The following is a 17,025-nucleotide window of genomic DNA, read 5'->3' on the forward strand; positions in this document are numbered from 1 at the left end:
AGGGTCACGATACTGAGTGATGTACGTCCATGTAGAGTTTCCTTATTGAAGCTTGTTAAAGTTGTTTGGTACAGATTTGGGAAACCATTGAATCGGCTTATTTGCCATTTCATTTGTAGTTCTTTAATGTGTCACTGAGTAGATTTGAGCTGAGAGATGAGCAGGGAGATCTGGGCACTGCTAAGATGAAGTGAAATTTACCACAGTTCATTTACACACACTACCCAAATTGTTAAAATATAAAGCTGGTTGAAAATCAGAGAAGTATCCCTTTAAGGCTTTAGGCCAAATATAAGACACTAGCTTTGTTAGAGATGACATTTGAAACAGCAGTGGACTTACAATGTTCCAGCACTTGACATTTATGTATTCACTACAGAAGATACATCAAAAAGCAATCTAACAGCAGCTCCTCAGTCTGAGAGAAGTTGAGCCGCTAAGAACTGCTCACAGTCAGTCAGCTGCTGCATGTGACGCAGCTTTTTGGAATAATGATAATAATAATACAACGATAAACACCTTTTAAAGCAAATTTTAATGGTGGCTAGTTGATAAAGATCCAGTCAGCTCACCGACAAGTCATCGACTTATATAGACCTAAATGCTCCTCAGACATCAGTTTGATCAGACTGTTCTCGTGCGCTGTTTGTGGGTTTACCAACAAAAAGTAATGCAAGAGAACTAGTATATAACCAACGTAATCGGGTAGGCTGCCATCCCGTGACCATACCATGACGGGAGTAAAGACGGCAGTAGTATAAAGAGCAAGAGTCCATGTCCAAGGAGTCAGGTTGGGGTGATGGATGAGTCGAACAAGTGAACTTTGAGACATTTTAAGGCATGTCTTCATCATGTTTCTTTCTCTAAACCTGACCTACATACCATTATGTATCTTAACTTTAAGTACTTAACATCACAACGCCCAATTATGTTTCTTTTCCTAAACCTAACCTACTTAATTTTACTTTTCTAAACCTAACCTGTGTAACTTTCCATTACATACGTAACTTAAGCGTAAGAACGTAACTTATGTAACTTTACATAAAGTACGTAACTTTGCGTTAGTATGTAATGCGACAACACCTGATTTTTTTTTTTCCTAAACCTAACCTACGTAACTTCTCTTTTCTAAACCTAAGCTATGTAACTTTACATTAAGTATGATATGTTAAGTATGTAACTTAAAGTTAAGTACGTAATGGGATGGCGACAAACCATGTTGCCTTTCCTAAACCTAACCTTTACTTTTCTTAACCTAGTCTACATGACTTTACGTTAAGTACATAACTCTACATTAAGTACGTAATATGAAAACACCCAATTATGTTTATTTTCCTTAACCTCAGCTATGTAATTTTACTTTTCTAAACCCTACCTATGTACATAACATTATGTTATGTACGCAACATTAGAATGCCCAATTATGTTTCTTTTCCTAAACCTAACCTATGTCACTTTACTTCTCTAAACCTAGCCTAGCTGACTTTACGTTTTTGAAACCTAACCTATATAACTTTACGGTAAGTATATTAAGTACGTAATTTTACATTAAGTACATAATGTAACAACGCCTATCCATGTTTCTTTTCCTAACCCTTACCTACGTAACTGTAAGTATGTTATTTTAACTATGTAAATTTACATTTAGAACGTAATTTGACGCTGCCCAACCACATTCCTTTTCCTAAACCTAAACTAACTTAAATGTGAAGATACGTTAAAAACGTATTTTTAGGTTAAGTACGTAAAATGACGACACCATTCATGAGGCATTAATTCGTAAGATTTCATAAGCGCCACTGGATGAGGATACGTAGGTTTGTTTGACAGTATATTAAGTGCTCAACAATAACAGCAACTGAATCAAATAAAGCTGTTGTCATGACCAAATCTGGATTTCCTGGTAAAATTGGGGCTGTTTGCAGAACTAATTTATTTAAGTATAAGTATATGTGATAAAACATCACATGCCAACACGATACTTCTTGTTTCCATGACAGTTTAGAAAATATACTAAATATCTTAAAGGGTATCTATCTATCTATCTATCTATCTATCTATCTATCTATCTATCTATCTATCTATCCGATGAGTTCACATTCTTCACTTTCACTTACAGAAAACTTCTTCATTTACATTTGAACTGGGATCTGCTAGTTTCAGCTCTTCGGAGAATCACTGGCATCATCATCATCAGATTAGCCGGAGAGTTTTAGGAGGTGTGACGGCAGCAGGAGACAAAAGTCAGCACAAAGCTGCTTTAAGCAAGTCAACACCTCCACAGATTGCTACAGCTGCAGTCTGCAGGTTTATTACAACACAGAGGAGAAAGGCTCTCTTGATAGCACAACACTGATGTAAAGGGTAAATGCTGACGTAGGTGAACTCACCAGAAGCTTCATTTTGAGCTCAAATCAAGTGTTTCAAAATATGACAATTTCAACACCAATACACTGCATAACACTCTGAGTATTCAGTCTTCTCTCAGACAGTGAAGACTTAAGTCAATGTGTAAATCAGTTTCTAGGAAACATCTGTAGCACTATCCAATGAAAAGCAATCACATTTGAAAACAGGAAGTCGCTGCAGCATCAAAAGCTGAAGCACAACCTCAAAAAATAACAAGCAAAATATTAAACTGAACAGCTAAATGTTTTACTCAGTGTGACACAGACACAAGGACAGACTTCCTCCACATGTGTTTGAACATCTCAGGTGACCCCTGGACAGTTGCCTAGGAGACCCCTACCCAGCAGCAGAGAGGTACCAGCCATACTTCACAATAAAAGCATGTGGTTCAGGTGTACTTACTGTTTCTGTTGGCTTTGAGTTTGGACAGCAGCTTCTGAGTGGACAGCAGGTCTCCGCTCTTCACCGCTTGCAGCAGGTCCTGCTCCTTCCCCATGCTCCCACCTCCTCCACCTCCACCTCCTCGTGTTCGAACCAGCTTTATTTAAAATCCCGCTGCCTCCTCAGAGCCTCATGCTGAGTGCCGGAGACATGGAGACCTGCCTCAGGTGAGACTCTCTCCACACTTCCTGTCTCGGCTCCAGACACAACGTTTTAAATAAATCCTCTGTGTGATATTATTTCCTCTGAGTCTGCAGAGATGGAAAAACTGTTCTTAATTTCCTGCGCAGACTTTTCAGTCTTTATTTTTGGGAGAGAGATGTTATTTCCAGGGTCAGCCAGGGGTTAGAGGCTGGTGGAGCTGCTGTAGATGAGACTGAAGGAGGTAATGTGGTCACGACTGAAAAGAAACGAGAAAACCAGATCACTTCATCTATCAGAGTCCAAACTGAAAACCACAGCAGCTCCTGAAAGCGTCGGAGAGAAAAGAAAAGACTTACTCAGACCACAAGGACTCCACAGAGTTCTTCAAATAACTTTCCATAAAAGAGAAACAGGATGAATATGAAGCCAAAACATGCATGAAGGGTTTGGGTTTAGTAGCATCTTATCAGCCCCAAATCCAGTCCTGAATCCACTTATCAGATCCTAATCCTTTCTAAGTCCTTATCGAATCTAATCGGATTAAGCACTCAAGATCTGAAGGGAACTTAAGATATAAATAAATGAAGTTTATTAGATCTGTGATCAACTTTGGTTGAGCGACAATAACTCGATGAATCCATTAATCATCAAAGTCATTTTTCAGGCAAAATACCAGAAATTTAATGGTGCCATGAACCAAGTTTCCATCTAAATTTAGTAGGGATGCAAGATATTGGATTTTCTGCCTATAACCGATATGCTTACATAAACAACTTATTTGGCCGATAACCAATACTAATATTGATATATCGTCTTTTTTCCCTTCGTAATTCTAGTGATTTTACAGCTGATATTGGCCGATACCGATGATGTATCGGAATTATCGGTATGTTGGCTGATTCCTCTAAAGCCTATATCAGAGGGATACAGATGACGTGCCGATATTATTGTGCATCCCTAAAATTTGTGTCAATTTTTTACAAAATTTTCTGAAAATGGTCCAAAGAAAATGTCAATATATTGCTATAGTATTTGGCATTGACTGTTTCCTTTGGGAGGTCATTGTGCCCAAGAACTACAGATGTTCTGATTCTGATCTTTTTCATCCCAATACAGACTCTGATACTTGAACTTGCCAACGTGCCGATGCCAAGTATCGATCCAATAACGTTGGGTTAAAAAAAAAAGAAATTTAAATTAAAAGCTGTATAGACCGAATCACCATGATGGAACAATCACTTCTGGGTAAACAACTGGCAGTTGATTTCAATTGCAGAGATATGTGAAATCTGCAAATTTGGTGATTTCTTTTGTTTTATTCAGCCATAACTGTGACGTTTAAAGATATACAGTTAAACACAGTGGTCCAACCGGTCTGACATATCTGCTGTGCTTATTTTATGTACTTTGTTGCTTTGCTATCATTTTTGATGAGACAAATCTACAGGCACGGAAGCTAAGCAATGCACTGCTGTGGATGGGGCCGCAGCAAAACGTAGTTTAGCCACCTACCAAAAACTCAACATCAGTGTAAGTGTGCGCTATAATTGAATATTTGCTCTGCTTTACCTTACATACAAACCAATCAACACAGTTGTAGACCAGCAATTCAGTGTTCTGCTAAGTTAAATCACTGTTTTTGTCAAGGGAGTTTGGTGGCTTTGATATAGCAGCTTCAATGCCCTGTCAGAAAAGGCTGTAGGATGGTGAGGAAAAGTGGTGAAAATATTCTAAATATAGCGTACGCTTAAACTGATATTGATCTTTTTTAGTGGGCCTTTTTAGGTGGCTAAAAACTGACAAATTAATGCAGTGTTTGCTCAGCACTGTTTGATTTTATGTTTGTGACGCAGGGATTTTTTTCCCAGAAATTATTGTAAATAAACATTGTGATTTGCTCTATACTATTATCCCTGAATGGATGTGAAATGATAACCATTATCGTTATATGGCATGGCTCAGGTTAAACCCTAAACTAGCGGGACTTGCCAGTGCAAAATACTGCCATATTGCCGACATTTTCTTCCAGCCAAAGCTTATTTACCATAAATCAATTCTTCTTTGCCGCTATAAAACAGTTGCCAGTAGCTTTACCTCACAACTCCTTGTGTAGGCTACTGTTTTAAACCAGTGAAGAACTGATTTTTGGGAAAGCTGCCATCTCATGTGGTTGTTCATTAATTATGTGGTTTAGGACAGGTGAAAAGCCATATACTTGCGAATACCTGATCCAGCATTTTAGGCAGTATCAGAGGCATTTCCGAAACTGGTTTTGGCATCAGAACAACCCTACTACAAGCCTCACACATTTCACTGGAAACTGTCAAAATGTAAACTACCTCTATATCTGAAACTATTTATTTAAGTGGCACAAAAATTAAATGTTTGAACTGGAACTGACAGGATTAAATGCACTTAAAAATTGTCATGTATGAAAGGTGCTACATAAATAAACTCACTGCTACATTTCATCCTCAACAACACTAAACTCACCATACTATTTTTAACCCATTTTTCAGGTTTGAAGGTCTGTGGTTCTTCAAAATCCTGAGTTCCGAACTCTTATTTATTTCATCAAGATTTGGGATTTTAATAAAATATCACAAATTTGTAATTCATACAATCGAAAATACATGTACAAATAAAAATGGTCATTTGCATTTAAACACAATCAGAACGTGAACAATATCTGTGGTGATCCAACGTAAACATGATGTTTCTGGATAAACGTCATTGTGGGTAGTTATTAGCTCTGATGTGACGTTAATGTAGCCTCAAAGGCAAACATGACACACTAAAATGTGGATAAAGGTTTACCCACACCTGTCACAGGTGAGCTCAGGGCTGTGTGACCGCAGTGACGGAGTGTTTAACCTCATGTGAGCTGAGAGGTCGCTTTAATTGCAGCTCACCAAACCTTCAAACACCAACAGCTCATGAGGGATCCACTTGTGGGTTTCCTCTGCTGTGTAAACACTTATCCAGAGCCTCGTGTGCGAGGTTTGACACCAAACTTCACATTTAGAACCAAAGGTATAAAACCCTGCACATGAGGATCTCACACAAAACTGCATTGAGTTTGGTATAGCAATTGTTAATTATAACCTACACAGGGATTTTACACCAAACTTAACTAAGTTATTCCAAACATTTTAAACGAGAGGCGAATAACTGATGGGTGAAACCACCTGACACTGAGTCTCGTCCTTGTGTGGTTTCCTTGTGCAGTTCTGCTGCTTCCCTCGGGGCTCTCTGATAGAATATATGCATCCACTTCATTTCGACTGCAGAACAGCTACTTAAACTCTTCCAGCCCAGTGCCCAGGCACAACTCACAGATATAGGAGGAAGAAGTTGGCAGAGTTAGTCAGAGCTTTGTCTTTGCTCCAGTTTCTTGCAGATAACTGACATTACTGTTGACAGTCCTGATCTCTGCATGAGAACATGATCACTGCTGCAGCACCAGGCCTCAAAAAGACAGTGTTGCTATATAAACAGAAAGAGGGTTTGCAGCCAGATCACAGAGTCCACACAGAGACGCTGGTCTGGCCCAGCACCCTGCACTGAGTTCTGCACTGTTTTCCTGGTTACAACTCGTTTCATTACATAACCAGCAGCCACAGAGGAGCACAGGGCGTAAGCAAAGCTGTCATTCCCATTTACACCCATCATGTCCCCCTTTTTTCCTCCACCTCCCTCAGGCGTTTTGTATTCTCACTGCATCTATGACAAGAGGAACAATACTCATAAATTTCACTTTGACACAGCAGGGACTCCAAGTCTCAGTGAAGAGGTCTAAAGTGGAAATGAATAAGTCAGTTTATTGCTCACAAACAAGAAATCACTTGACAGTCATTACTTTAAAATGACGTTAGAGTGCTGTGTGGTGAAGGATTTTAACATTATTATTATTTTACACTGTAATCATACTGTATTTTTAACCTACCAACCAGACAAAAGTTTGCATAGTAGGCTAAAAAAAAGCCGTTGTATGCTATTTTCTTTGATATATAGATTTTGTCGTGCCAGACTCCGTTCAAAAAGTTACTATTTCTATATTTCTGTACTCATCAACCACATAAAAACATACATAGCATTTGATTTCAGGTTTTGACTGAATTCGTGGGAGACAGTCTTTAATTCGGGAATATTTAAAGCACTCAAAAGCACTGTTTAACCTTTCACACTGTAAGTCTTGTTATAAATTACGCACAATGGGGGCGTAGGTTGGCAAGCTCTGCGTGCCAACTGTAACTTGAAATTTTACTGAATTCAAGTGCTCCTTTGTGATGTTAAAGTACGCCGAATGGAAGGGTTGTTTCTAAAAATATATAAAAGTCTTAACTGTTAAAATATTAAGTTGATCTTCTGAGTAACTGCTTAAGGTTAAAGAGATGTGAAGGCTCTGAGTGAAGCTCTCTCCGCACCGGAGAAACTGGCATATCGCGGCAGGAGTCTGGCATGTAAACACACCGACGAGAGCTTCGCGGTCACCTAAACCACCGCCGACCTTTGCACCGAAGGTAGTAAACGCACTTGTAAACACCGTTTTCTTAAACAACCACATGCAAGAAGAAGAAATCAATTCCATGTCAGTCTTACCTTTTTTGGTGAAGTGTGGCAGAAACTTTTCACCCCCTGAATGTAGCGGACCACGGTGGCAGTTTGTAGGAAAACTCCGAGCTGGCAAAGTATTCCTTGTTTTGATATTCCATAAAAGTCGAGTTTTATATTCAGGAGTACTGTCTGTTAAATGTATTTGACTGCAGTTTAATCCACGCGCAGAATTAACATAAAATACGTGTATTTTTAGGACTTAAGTACTTCATACGACACATCGGTGATTGACGCTGCTCCAGGTTTTCCCTCCGCGCCGTGAATGCCACATTCTCCCCGCTGTTCTCCGGGACACGGTGTCAAGTTACACACAACATCAGACAGAACATCCGGCTGAGACTTTCAAAATAAATTCTGCCAGAGATTTCTACTTATAAAAATTATAGAGTTTATTTACAGTAAGTTGTAACCTTGTGATATATTTTAGGATGTAGCGAATGTAAATTTGGAATACCGGCACTGTAACCCAACAAAGACATTTAGAATGTTGTGCATAGCCAAAATGCACCAATCGTTAATTGGTTAATTTGTTAATTTACTTGGCAACCATATAACAAAAGAGAGTGAAATTAACATATTTGAGATTCTTACCTCTTCTATCTTCTGGGACGTCATAATTTGTTTCTGTTTTCTAATGTTTTATGTAAAAAGTGGATCCATCAAAAGAAAAAAAACAGCACACTAATGGAAAAAGAAAATAATTGTCAGTTGTAGTTATGATTTTAAACTAATTTTTGCTAATGCCTGTAACAAGTTTTCTTTTCAACTCTTGAAAAATAACGTCTTTAAAACAGAGAAATGAAACAATAAATCGACTGACAGTGCTTTTATTTTGAATAAGCAATCAGTCCTTTTCCTGTTTTGTTCCGGCTCTAGTTGGGTCGCTTAATTGAACATTCTCGACCCTCCAATAAATCTCACTCTTACCCAAAAAAAGAGAGAGGGTGCTTTTTTTGTTCTTTTTTATATTCGAAAAAGGAATTAATTCATCATTTATTTTGTTGTCCCATTTATGAATATTATTATTGCTGTAAAGTTTAAAAAACGAAGCACGTTTATTTGTGCACTGCACTTGATACTGGCATTTAATTTAAGGATGCATTCACTGCTGGCCACTTGGGGCAGCAGAACAAGCTGTAAACATCTGCAGACATATTATCAATTTATAAAGAAGTTGTGGCATTTAAAAAATATATTTTTTTAACCATTTATCTACCTCTTGTAGTTAGTTCAACCTTTAATCAATTACTGTTAGCTAATGAAGTCTGAGGTTTTCAGCTGACTCAATAAAAAGAGGCTAAAGTTGTGTAGAGCTGCAGACTTTGCAACAATTCTCATTGGATTTCCTGTTAATATAAAATATTAATGAGTGCAGTTTTAATGTTTTTATTTTCTGTGACACTTTATTTCATTTAAGAGTAAAAGAATATTGCTCAAAATCCACACTATGTGACAGCTGTAATACATTTGCAAATTAAGACTTTACATAGAGAACACAATTAGCTCACAAAATATGATGCAGTGTTAAGTGCTTTCAAAATTTCATGTTGACTTTGAACTGAGATCCTCCCCATTGTTACATTATAGTACTTTATTCTTCTGAAGAATCAACAAAATGCTGCAGTGATCAGAATATTTACATCAAATAGCAAAGGTGAGACATTTACTTGTAAACAGATGGCACCAGACCTAAAAACAAACATCAACAAAATCACATACAACATAAACTCTGCTTCTTAATTTCATATAAAAAAGTCTTCATTTAGGCTATTTATTATTATTATCATTTATATTTATTCATTTATTAAAATAATTGTATCTGTATTTAACTTTAAAGATAAACGTTCAAAATGTCAATCCATCCATCCATATCCGTAACCGCTTATCCTCTTGAGGGTCGTGGGGGGCTGGAGCGTATCCCAACTGTCATTGAGCGAGAGGCAGGGTACACCCTGGACAGGTCACCAGACTATCACAGGGCTGACACATAGAGACAGACAACCATTCACACTCACATTCACACCTACGGGCAATTTAGAATCACCAATTAACCTGCATGTCTTTGGACTGTGGGAGGAAGCCGGAGTACCTGGAGAACATGCAAACTCCACACAGAAGGGATCCCTCATGGGATTGAACCAGGAACCCTCTTGCTGTGAGGTTACAGTGCTAACCACTACACTACCGTGCCAAAATTCTTGAGCATAATTTGAGATGCAAACCATCGTCTCCATCAGCTGTGACCCCTCTGGTACAACCTGATGACCCCTCGCTTGTTCAAGAACTCCCACAGCCGCCTCTCCATTGGCATGTCATGGTTGGAGTAGAACACCAGAGGCTTCCTGATGGAGTCATAGTAATGATCGGAGAACATGTTGTAGTTTTTGGTGATGAAGCCGTAAGCAGACACCTGCAGGACGGACAGACAAAACGCCTGTCGTTAAGGTTTTAGTCACGATATAGAGCCCTAACAAGCTGATTAAGGTCTGAGAGCACAAATGTCTTGGGCTGTCCAAACTTTTGCATGGTGCTCCCTTCCTGTTTCACAATGTGTGTGTGTGTGTGTGTGTGTGTGTGTGTGTGTGTGTGTGTGCGCTCACCTGGTCACAGGTGTGTAAGGCAGTCATCAGCATCAGAGCTCCGGTGGTCGGCATGTAGTGGTCAGGAGCGAAGGTCAGCAGAGGAGACGGCAGGAAACTGAGAAATATACAGAGAGATGATGCAGTGATACAGTTAGTGAGAGTTAATCAATATGTTCAGTTATCACAGTGACACCTCACCTGTGTGTCACGTAGTGAATAAAACTTGGGTGGAGAATCTTAAAGTTTCCAGGTGGTTTGTGACCAAAGTACTGCCAGGGCCTGTTGGAGACACAACATCTGGATCAACAACAGCAACAACAACAACAACAACAACAACAGCAGCAGCAGCAGCAACAACAACAACAAAAACAACAACAACAACAACAAAGTAGTGGTGAAATGTACAATAACTCAAGCACTGTGCTTAAGTGCAAATTTAAGGTACTTGTTCTTTACTTGAGTCTTTCTACTCCACTGTCTGGCAGATTTAGTTAATTTACAAATCACAATTTTTGCATAAAAAACATATGGAGAGTTTATAAAATATAATGTTTTGTTGTAAATTAAACTCTCCAACAGATTATACATGTACAGCTGTTGGGCTGATGATTAATCCATTAATTGGTTAATTGATTGACAAAAAATTATTTGGACACTATTTAAATAATTTAAGTAATTTTTCATGTAGAAACATTTCATTGTCCAGCTTCACTAATGTGACGATTTGCTACTTTTCCTTTTAATAATGTTTATAATTGTAATGTATCAATAATAATGTTGAGGTTTGGACATTGAACAATACAGACATAATGAATGTGATACTTTGGGCCCAGGGTAATTGTGACAGCATTTCTCACTATTTTTACACACCAAACAGTCAATTGATTAAAAACCTCCTGGTGGTCCTATAAAATTCACCTACATTCAGCTATAACGTCCATTCAAGGCATACCCAAAGTGAACTGAAAGCTGCTGTTATTCCATTTTAAGTACATGTAGATACAAAGTCTCATTTGAAAAGAAACGGATCAGTTTTTCCCCAACAATCAGAATAACTGAAAGTGCTTCTGTCATTTAGTTATATACGTATATACGTATATGTATAGATATATTGCTGCCATCTACAGGTATATCTACATATTATATCTATCTATCTATCTATCTATCTATCTATCTATCTATCTATATATATATACATATGTATGTATATGCTTCAGATGACTAGAACTGTATTAGCTGGAAAACACAATGATGCCATATCATAAAGTTTTTCTCATTTTTCCCACAGGTGCTTTTCAAAAAAAGAGGGTAAGTCAAGTTTGAATTAACTTTCTAAGTATCACTCTCAACTAAAGCAAATGAAAGTGACGTATAAAATCTAAAATAACAACCTGCTGAATGTTCAAGAATTGTGCTGCCATCTACAGGCCAAGCGTGGTGCTACAGGACAGATTGGAAGAAGAAAAAATAAACAAATGAAATAAAAAATTGGGATAATTTATTTAGGCCTTTCCCTGCACTGTAATATTTATTGTTCTGTTTATTCTATTTTAAATTATTTTGGATGGATTACTCAGCGGGCCTACAAGGCACAGGTCAATGTCGGGGGGCCCCCTGGCCTTCACTTGCAAATTAACACATACTGACCAGGAAAAGAGTCAAAGTGACCACAAAGAGACAGAAGACAACCACAAAGTGAAACAAAACAACTACAAGGAGTCGCAGAATGACTACAAAGTGACACCAAATGACAAAAAAAGACATAAAATTACCTCAAAGAAACCCAAAGAACACACAAAACAACCACAGAGATACACATAATTACCTCGAAAAGACACAAAATGACAACAAAGGGACACAAAAGCATGAAAACATGCATATTACTTATGACTGAACAGGACAAATGGACTCACTTGTCCCCCCTGTCTCTGCCTGAGCGGACAGTCTTTCTCTGAACAGCAGCTGCCAGCATCACATAATCTCTGAGGTTTGAAGGGATGAAGATGTATTTTATCTCCTGCAGAAGAGGAAGAAGAGGACACAGAGGGGCAGATGAACTCAGATCAGGACAGTAAAACCTGTCAGAGCTAAGTTCCTTTGAACGCTCCTCACTGGACTCTGAGGGACTTTGGTGAACCCGTCACTTTGGTACATGTGGAGGGCGTTCTTCATGGTGTTAGTGGTAAATCCAAAGAAGGAAATCTTTGTCCCCACGTCTTCTTCATAACCTTTGATCACAGCTCCGTTCACTCTGAGGAGAAAGGGACCATGTTTTTTCCAGTATTTGATCTCTGAGGGTCATTTCAGCTGACCGCACACAGAACAGTCTCAGAAAAGTTGCTTCAAAGATCATTTTTAAGGTGAAGCAGCAGATGAATGTGATAAAATATGTGTTTCCCAACAGTTACAAAATACTTCAAAGTGTAATAAAGTGTAGAAACAAGTGTCCAGGTGTCTTCAGTTTCACCTGAACACAAAGTCATGGCTGTCGATGTTCTTCCCCTGTCGAGACCCTCGGAGGATGCCTCCATTTCCAACCACGGCGCAGCGAACGCACCTGCCAGGTGATCCTCGTTTAAACAGACTAGAGCTGTTGAGCAGGGAGAGAGTCGACCTGACAACTGGAGAGACACAAGAGGAAGAAGTATTCAGATCCTGCACTATGAAGATACGTCACTACATGTATAGTAAATGTATAATAGCTGTATAAATTGGCATAAAATTGAAATACTGAAGTTAGGTACAATTATCTCAAATATCCTGAGTACAGTTCTTGGGTACCTGTTTGAAGTACTTTAATTAAGTGGATCATGAACCTGACAACATGTTAGTCTGGATTCGATTAATCTATATAAGAAGAACAGAGTTTACCTTCGAGAGGGAGTCCCTTCCAGCCATATGGAGGTTTTCTCTTCAGAAGTTCCCAGGCAGGTTTGGAGAAACTTTTGGCCCACTGAATAACCGGCACAGAGAAACTAAATTTTTCTCTGAGGACAACACTGTTCCTTACTGCTTTCCTCAGAGAACACGCTGCTTCTCCCTGAACACAGATTTCAAACACAGCAAATATCTGTTTTAATACAAGAGATGGTAAAAACATGGGACCTCAGCAGAGACATATAAAATGTCATCACTTTATTATTTTATCCTATTAGACAGTTGTGTGAAATTTTGGTGTAATTAGCATATGAAGTTATGGCCAAAAACATGTTTTGTGCAGTCACAGTGACCTTGACCTTTGATCTTTGACTAACAAACTCTAATGAGTTCATTCTTGAGGCCAAGTGGACATTTGTGCCATATAAGAAGAAATCCCCTTGAGATGTTTTTGAGATATCATGTTCACAAAAATGAGGCAGACGCAAGGTCACAGTGACCTTGAACTTTGACCACCAAAATCTAATCAGTTCATCGCAGAGTCTAAGTGAATGTTCGTGACAAATGTGAAAACAAACAAACAAACAAAAAAATCCTTCAAGGCGTCCTTGAGATATCATGTTCACAAGAATGAGAACACAGTGACCTTTGACCTATGACCACCAAAATCTAGATAATCATTGAGTCCAAGTGGACATTTGGGCAACATTTTTAAGAAATTCCTGAAAGACGTTCTTGAGATATCGGGTTTTGCAACAGATGGACAGATGGATGGATGGATGGACACATGGATGGATAGACGTACGGATAGATGAATGGACAACCTGAAAACATTATGCCTCTGGCTATTGCCGGCACAGAGGCATAAAAAGGCTTCCAATCATCCATACTGAGACTTTTTAGAATAGAATAGAATAGAATAGAAAGAACTTTATTTGCCATCAGCGAGTGTTGTTGATATGAGGAGGGATCTTGGTCTGCAACAGTGTTCGGGTGGGTGGAGCATGTCAAGTGGCAACCACATGGATGTCAGTATCCAAGGTTTCCCAGCAGAACATTGTGTTGTAACAAGATGATCAATGTATCAGATTGAATATATACTGATTGTAGTATTATTGTCATGTATTATGATTGTCAGCAGTTTAAACAGCTGAATGAGATGAAGCACCTGCACCTGCTGCTGAGGAAAAGACTCACCATGTCTTCTTTTTCTACTTCTTCTACTTCTTTTACTCCTTCTTCTTGTTCACCTGCCAAGATGAGATTCCAGTCCACTGTCTGCATACTGGCATCACAACACACACGCTTACTGGCACACTTAATGAAACTGAGCCATTGTTAATGTTATCAATTTCACCTGTGCTTTTTCTACCATTACAAGTCAAAATGTCAGCTGTGACAAAGTGGTGAAACTTGCGCCATCCCTGCTTGTGAACAACTGAACCTTTTAAGGATGCCCCTTTCAGACCCAATCATGATACTATCACCTCTAACAAATTAATCTGTTTACCCGCTGAATGTTCCAAACAGGTGTTTTTTGAGCATGTCACAACTTTGCCAGTCTTCAGTTGCCCCCTGTCCCAACTTTTTTGAAATGTGTTGCAGGCATCAATTTCAGAATATCAGTTTGAACTTTATCATGTGTTCGTGTATTCAGTTCAATATAGGTCAAAAAAGATTTGCACATAATTGCATTCTGTTTTTATTTACATTTATTTACACACATTTATTTACAGCATTCCAACTTTTTTGGAATTGGGCTTTTAATAATCATATTAATCCGTAATAAAAATCATCCTAAGTCAGTATTCAGGATGAGCTCCACCCCACCCAACTACAACTGTAAAATTCTGCCTTCCCATTAATGTATGAGTCATAACAATCTAATGATATCAAATAATAGTACAACAGTCACAGAAAACATTTTTCTACTTTTAATACTTTAAGCACTTTTTGCCGATTACACTTGCATACTTCAGCTGAAGTTACATTTTCAAAGCAGGACTTTAACTTGAGTATTTTTTCGGAGTAATATTAGTAAGGTTTAGGCTGCTTTAAGGGTCTGAATACTTCATCTCTGTGGCTTATTGGCTCTGAAACAGGTTGTGATTGTTAATCTGTGCTACAACATGAGGTGGTGAGATGAGTGAACACTCACCTGTCAGGCTTCAGGTCGCTGACGTGTTGTGAATATAAAAAGATACAAACTATGAAAGAGAAAATCCCCAACAAGAGGAAAACACACTTCATGGACGCTTTCATCGTTAAAACCACCTTCTTCTTTTTTATCTTCTTCTGCTGTCATTGTTTTCCTGTCAGGTGGCTTTAGGTAAGGCGCTGTGGTGAAAGTCCATTCCAGAGCAGCGCACGTGAAAGGGGAAAAAAAAAAGTTTCTATTCAGCTCCACCTGCTCACACGGCTCACCTGTCAGAATGTGCTGCAGGTTAGACAGGTTTTCTTCTCTTACAAGAACAAGAGCCCGTAGGCCTGCTGAACATCAAACACACATCATTTTACATGAACAAACACACCTGCTGTGACGTCACATTTAGGGCAGGGGGCAGGGCTATATGTACCAAGTGCTACTGGCGTCTGATGCTCAAAAAGTTGAAAATATTTTAACTCTTGAAAAACGCCCGTCCAAAAAGATGCTTGAACGCCGGTTAGAGGCACCGTATCATAGGAAAACAATTGTTTTACTGGCGTCGCGCTTCTAGCGTTTCATCTCGGTGTGATCGCCCCCTAACTAGCTACTGTAAATCATATCATCTTGTTATACAACTAAACAGAGACTTGATACACACTGACGTATTTCCAGGTGGCAATCAGGACCCTCCACCCCACGGGCCCCACTGCAACCACACTACCTGCACTGCCCATATTTATACGCCCCTGTGTTTTACCTCAGTTCAAGTTAACAGAGCAATAAATTGGAAGTGGCTTGCTTGACTAGCAGAAGTCTCTAGTGCGTCTGCTCTATGGCCCACAAAGTGCAGCGATCATCTGGATAATTTTATAGATTGCAGTTAAACCATTTGTGCTTCATGCGCCACTGAAGCCTTTATGCTACAGCCCACTGTCATGGTTTTGTTTGACATAAAACAATTACCATTCAAAAATACTTTCTCACAATTAAATAACTAAAGGTCTTACGTTAATTACTTGATATGTATGAATATATTGTTGAAGAAAATTTCAACATTTCAACTTTGGTACATTCAAGAGGAAAATCAAAGCTGTAATGTTTCCATATCAGTAGTCTGAATTAAATAGTTGTCTTAAAATATTCACAGTATATGATTTAAAATTCAGATGGGTGTCTTTAAATGTACAAAGAGAGAATCTGCTTCTTATTCTGACAGTAACTCTTCTGAATAATGTGTTTCCAGTAGTAGTAGTACATTATTTATTCAGCAATAACAGGAGTGCTGTGATTTTCATGATGTTATGGAGATAACCACCAAAATACTCACCTGCCTGCATCAGTTTACAGTAAAAGAATATCTGGAATTAAAACACAAACTTCCTTTAACTTCTTCTTTTTCCTCTGAATTTTTCTATTATAATATCATTACAATCTGCAGTCCAGATGGTTTGTGTTTAAATATTTATTGTCATGAGAAAAAAAAAATTACACATTTTAATTAAAAGTAAAACTCAAAGTTAATAAACACACAAAAGTAGATATTAAACATAAGCTATTGGACAAGTTTCCAAGTGAAGTTAAAAAACAATACATTACCCACAATGCAGCACTCACAGTTGCTAAACAAGTTCATGTCCTGAAGAGGTTTTTCTAAAATTATTCTCTTTAACAGAAAAGCTATGGTGGCACTTTATTGTGGGAATAAAATTAAAATATTTGAGAAAGTTTAAATATTTAAAAAAAAAAAAAAGTAACTTTTGAAAAAAAAACAAAACATAAACTAATATTTATTTTACAAAAGTTCAAGAC

The 17,025-nt window shown here is 38.3% G+C and overlaps 2 protein-coding genes across 12 annotated transcripts in view; both read right to left on the bottom strand.

Annotated features, from left to right (window-relative positions):
• Positions 1 to 7,892, bottom strand: part of LOC126405648 (caskin-2-like) — an 81,921-nt gene extending 74,029 nt beyond the window's left edge. For all 9 annotated transcript variants that reach the window (XR_007571594.1, XM_050069467.1, XM_050069466.1 and 6 more), the window contains exons 1-2: positions 7,597 to 7,892; positions 2,812 to 3,250 (exon numbers count right to left, since the gene is read on the bottom strand). Coding sequence is in view for 8 of the 9 variants with exons in the window: in XM_050069467.1 (XP_049925424.1) it covers positions 2,812 to 2,905 (94 nt within the window). In the remaining variant the exon portion in view is untranslated. The remainder of the gene's footprint in view (positions 1 to 2,811; positions 3,251 to 7,596) is intronic.
• Positions 7,893 to 9,001: 1,109 nt separating this feature from the next.
• Positions 9,002 to 15,629, bottom strand: st6galnac2 (ST6 (alpha-N-acetyl-neuraminyl-2,3-beta-galactosyl-1,3)-N-acetylgalactosaminide alpha-2,6-sialyltransferase 2). Of its 3 annotated transcripts, none has more exons than XM_050069474.1 (9): positions 15,229 to 15,629; positions 14,268 to 14,355; positions 13,065 to 13,263; positions 12,661 to 12,814; positions 12,306 to 12,444; positions 12,107 to 12,210; positions 10,392 to 10,472; positions 10,212 to 10,308; positions 9,002 to 10,021 (listed from the first exon to the last, which is right to left on the bottom strand). In XM_050069474.1, the coding sequence occupies exons 1-9, from the start codon at positions 15,330 to 15,332 to the stop codon at positions 9,845 to 9,847; spliced, it is 1,143 nt and encodes a 380-aa protein (XP_049925431.1). In that variant the 5' UTR covers positions 15,333 to 15,629; the 3' UTR covers positions 9,002 to 9,844. The 3 variants fall into 3 exon arrangements, with proteins under 3 accessions (XP_049925431.1, XP_049925432.1, XP_049925433.1); XM_050069475.1 differs by having other exon boundaries at positions 13,065 to 13,233; positions 15,229 to 15,556; XM_050069476.1 differs by having other exon boundaries at positions 13,065 to 13,233; positions 14,268 to 14,320; positions 15,229 to 15,348.
• Between the last annotated feature and the right edge of the window lie 1,396 nt (positions 15,630 to 17,025).

This window comes from Epinephelus moara, chromosome 18 (genome assembly GCF_006386435.1).
Source record: "Epinephelus moara isolate mb chromosome 18, YSFRI_EMoa_1.0, whole genome shotgun sequence".
Classification (NCBI taxonomy): Eukaryota; Metazoa; Chordata; class Actinopteri; order Perciformes; family Serranidae; genus Epinephelus; species Epinephelus moara.

Excerpts from the sequence above, each read along its gene's own strand:
- st6galnac2 (XM_050069474.1), bottom strand. The coding sequence starts at position 15,332 with ATGAAAGCGTCCATGAAGTGTGTTTTCCTCTTGTTGGGGATTTTCTCT. Across the intron at positions 10,473-12,106 it reads GGCAGAGACAGGGGGGACAA|GCCCTGGCAGTACTTTGGTC; the intron begins GTGAGTCCATTT and ends TGTCTCCAACAG. Across the intron at positions 10,309-10,391 it reads ATTCACTACGTGACACACAG|TTTCCTGCCGTCTCCTCTGC; the intron begins GTGAGGTGTCAC and ends TATATTTCTCAG.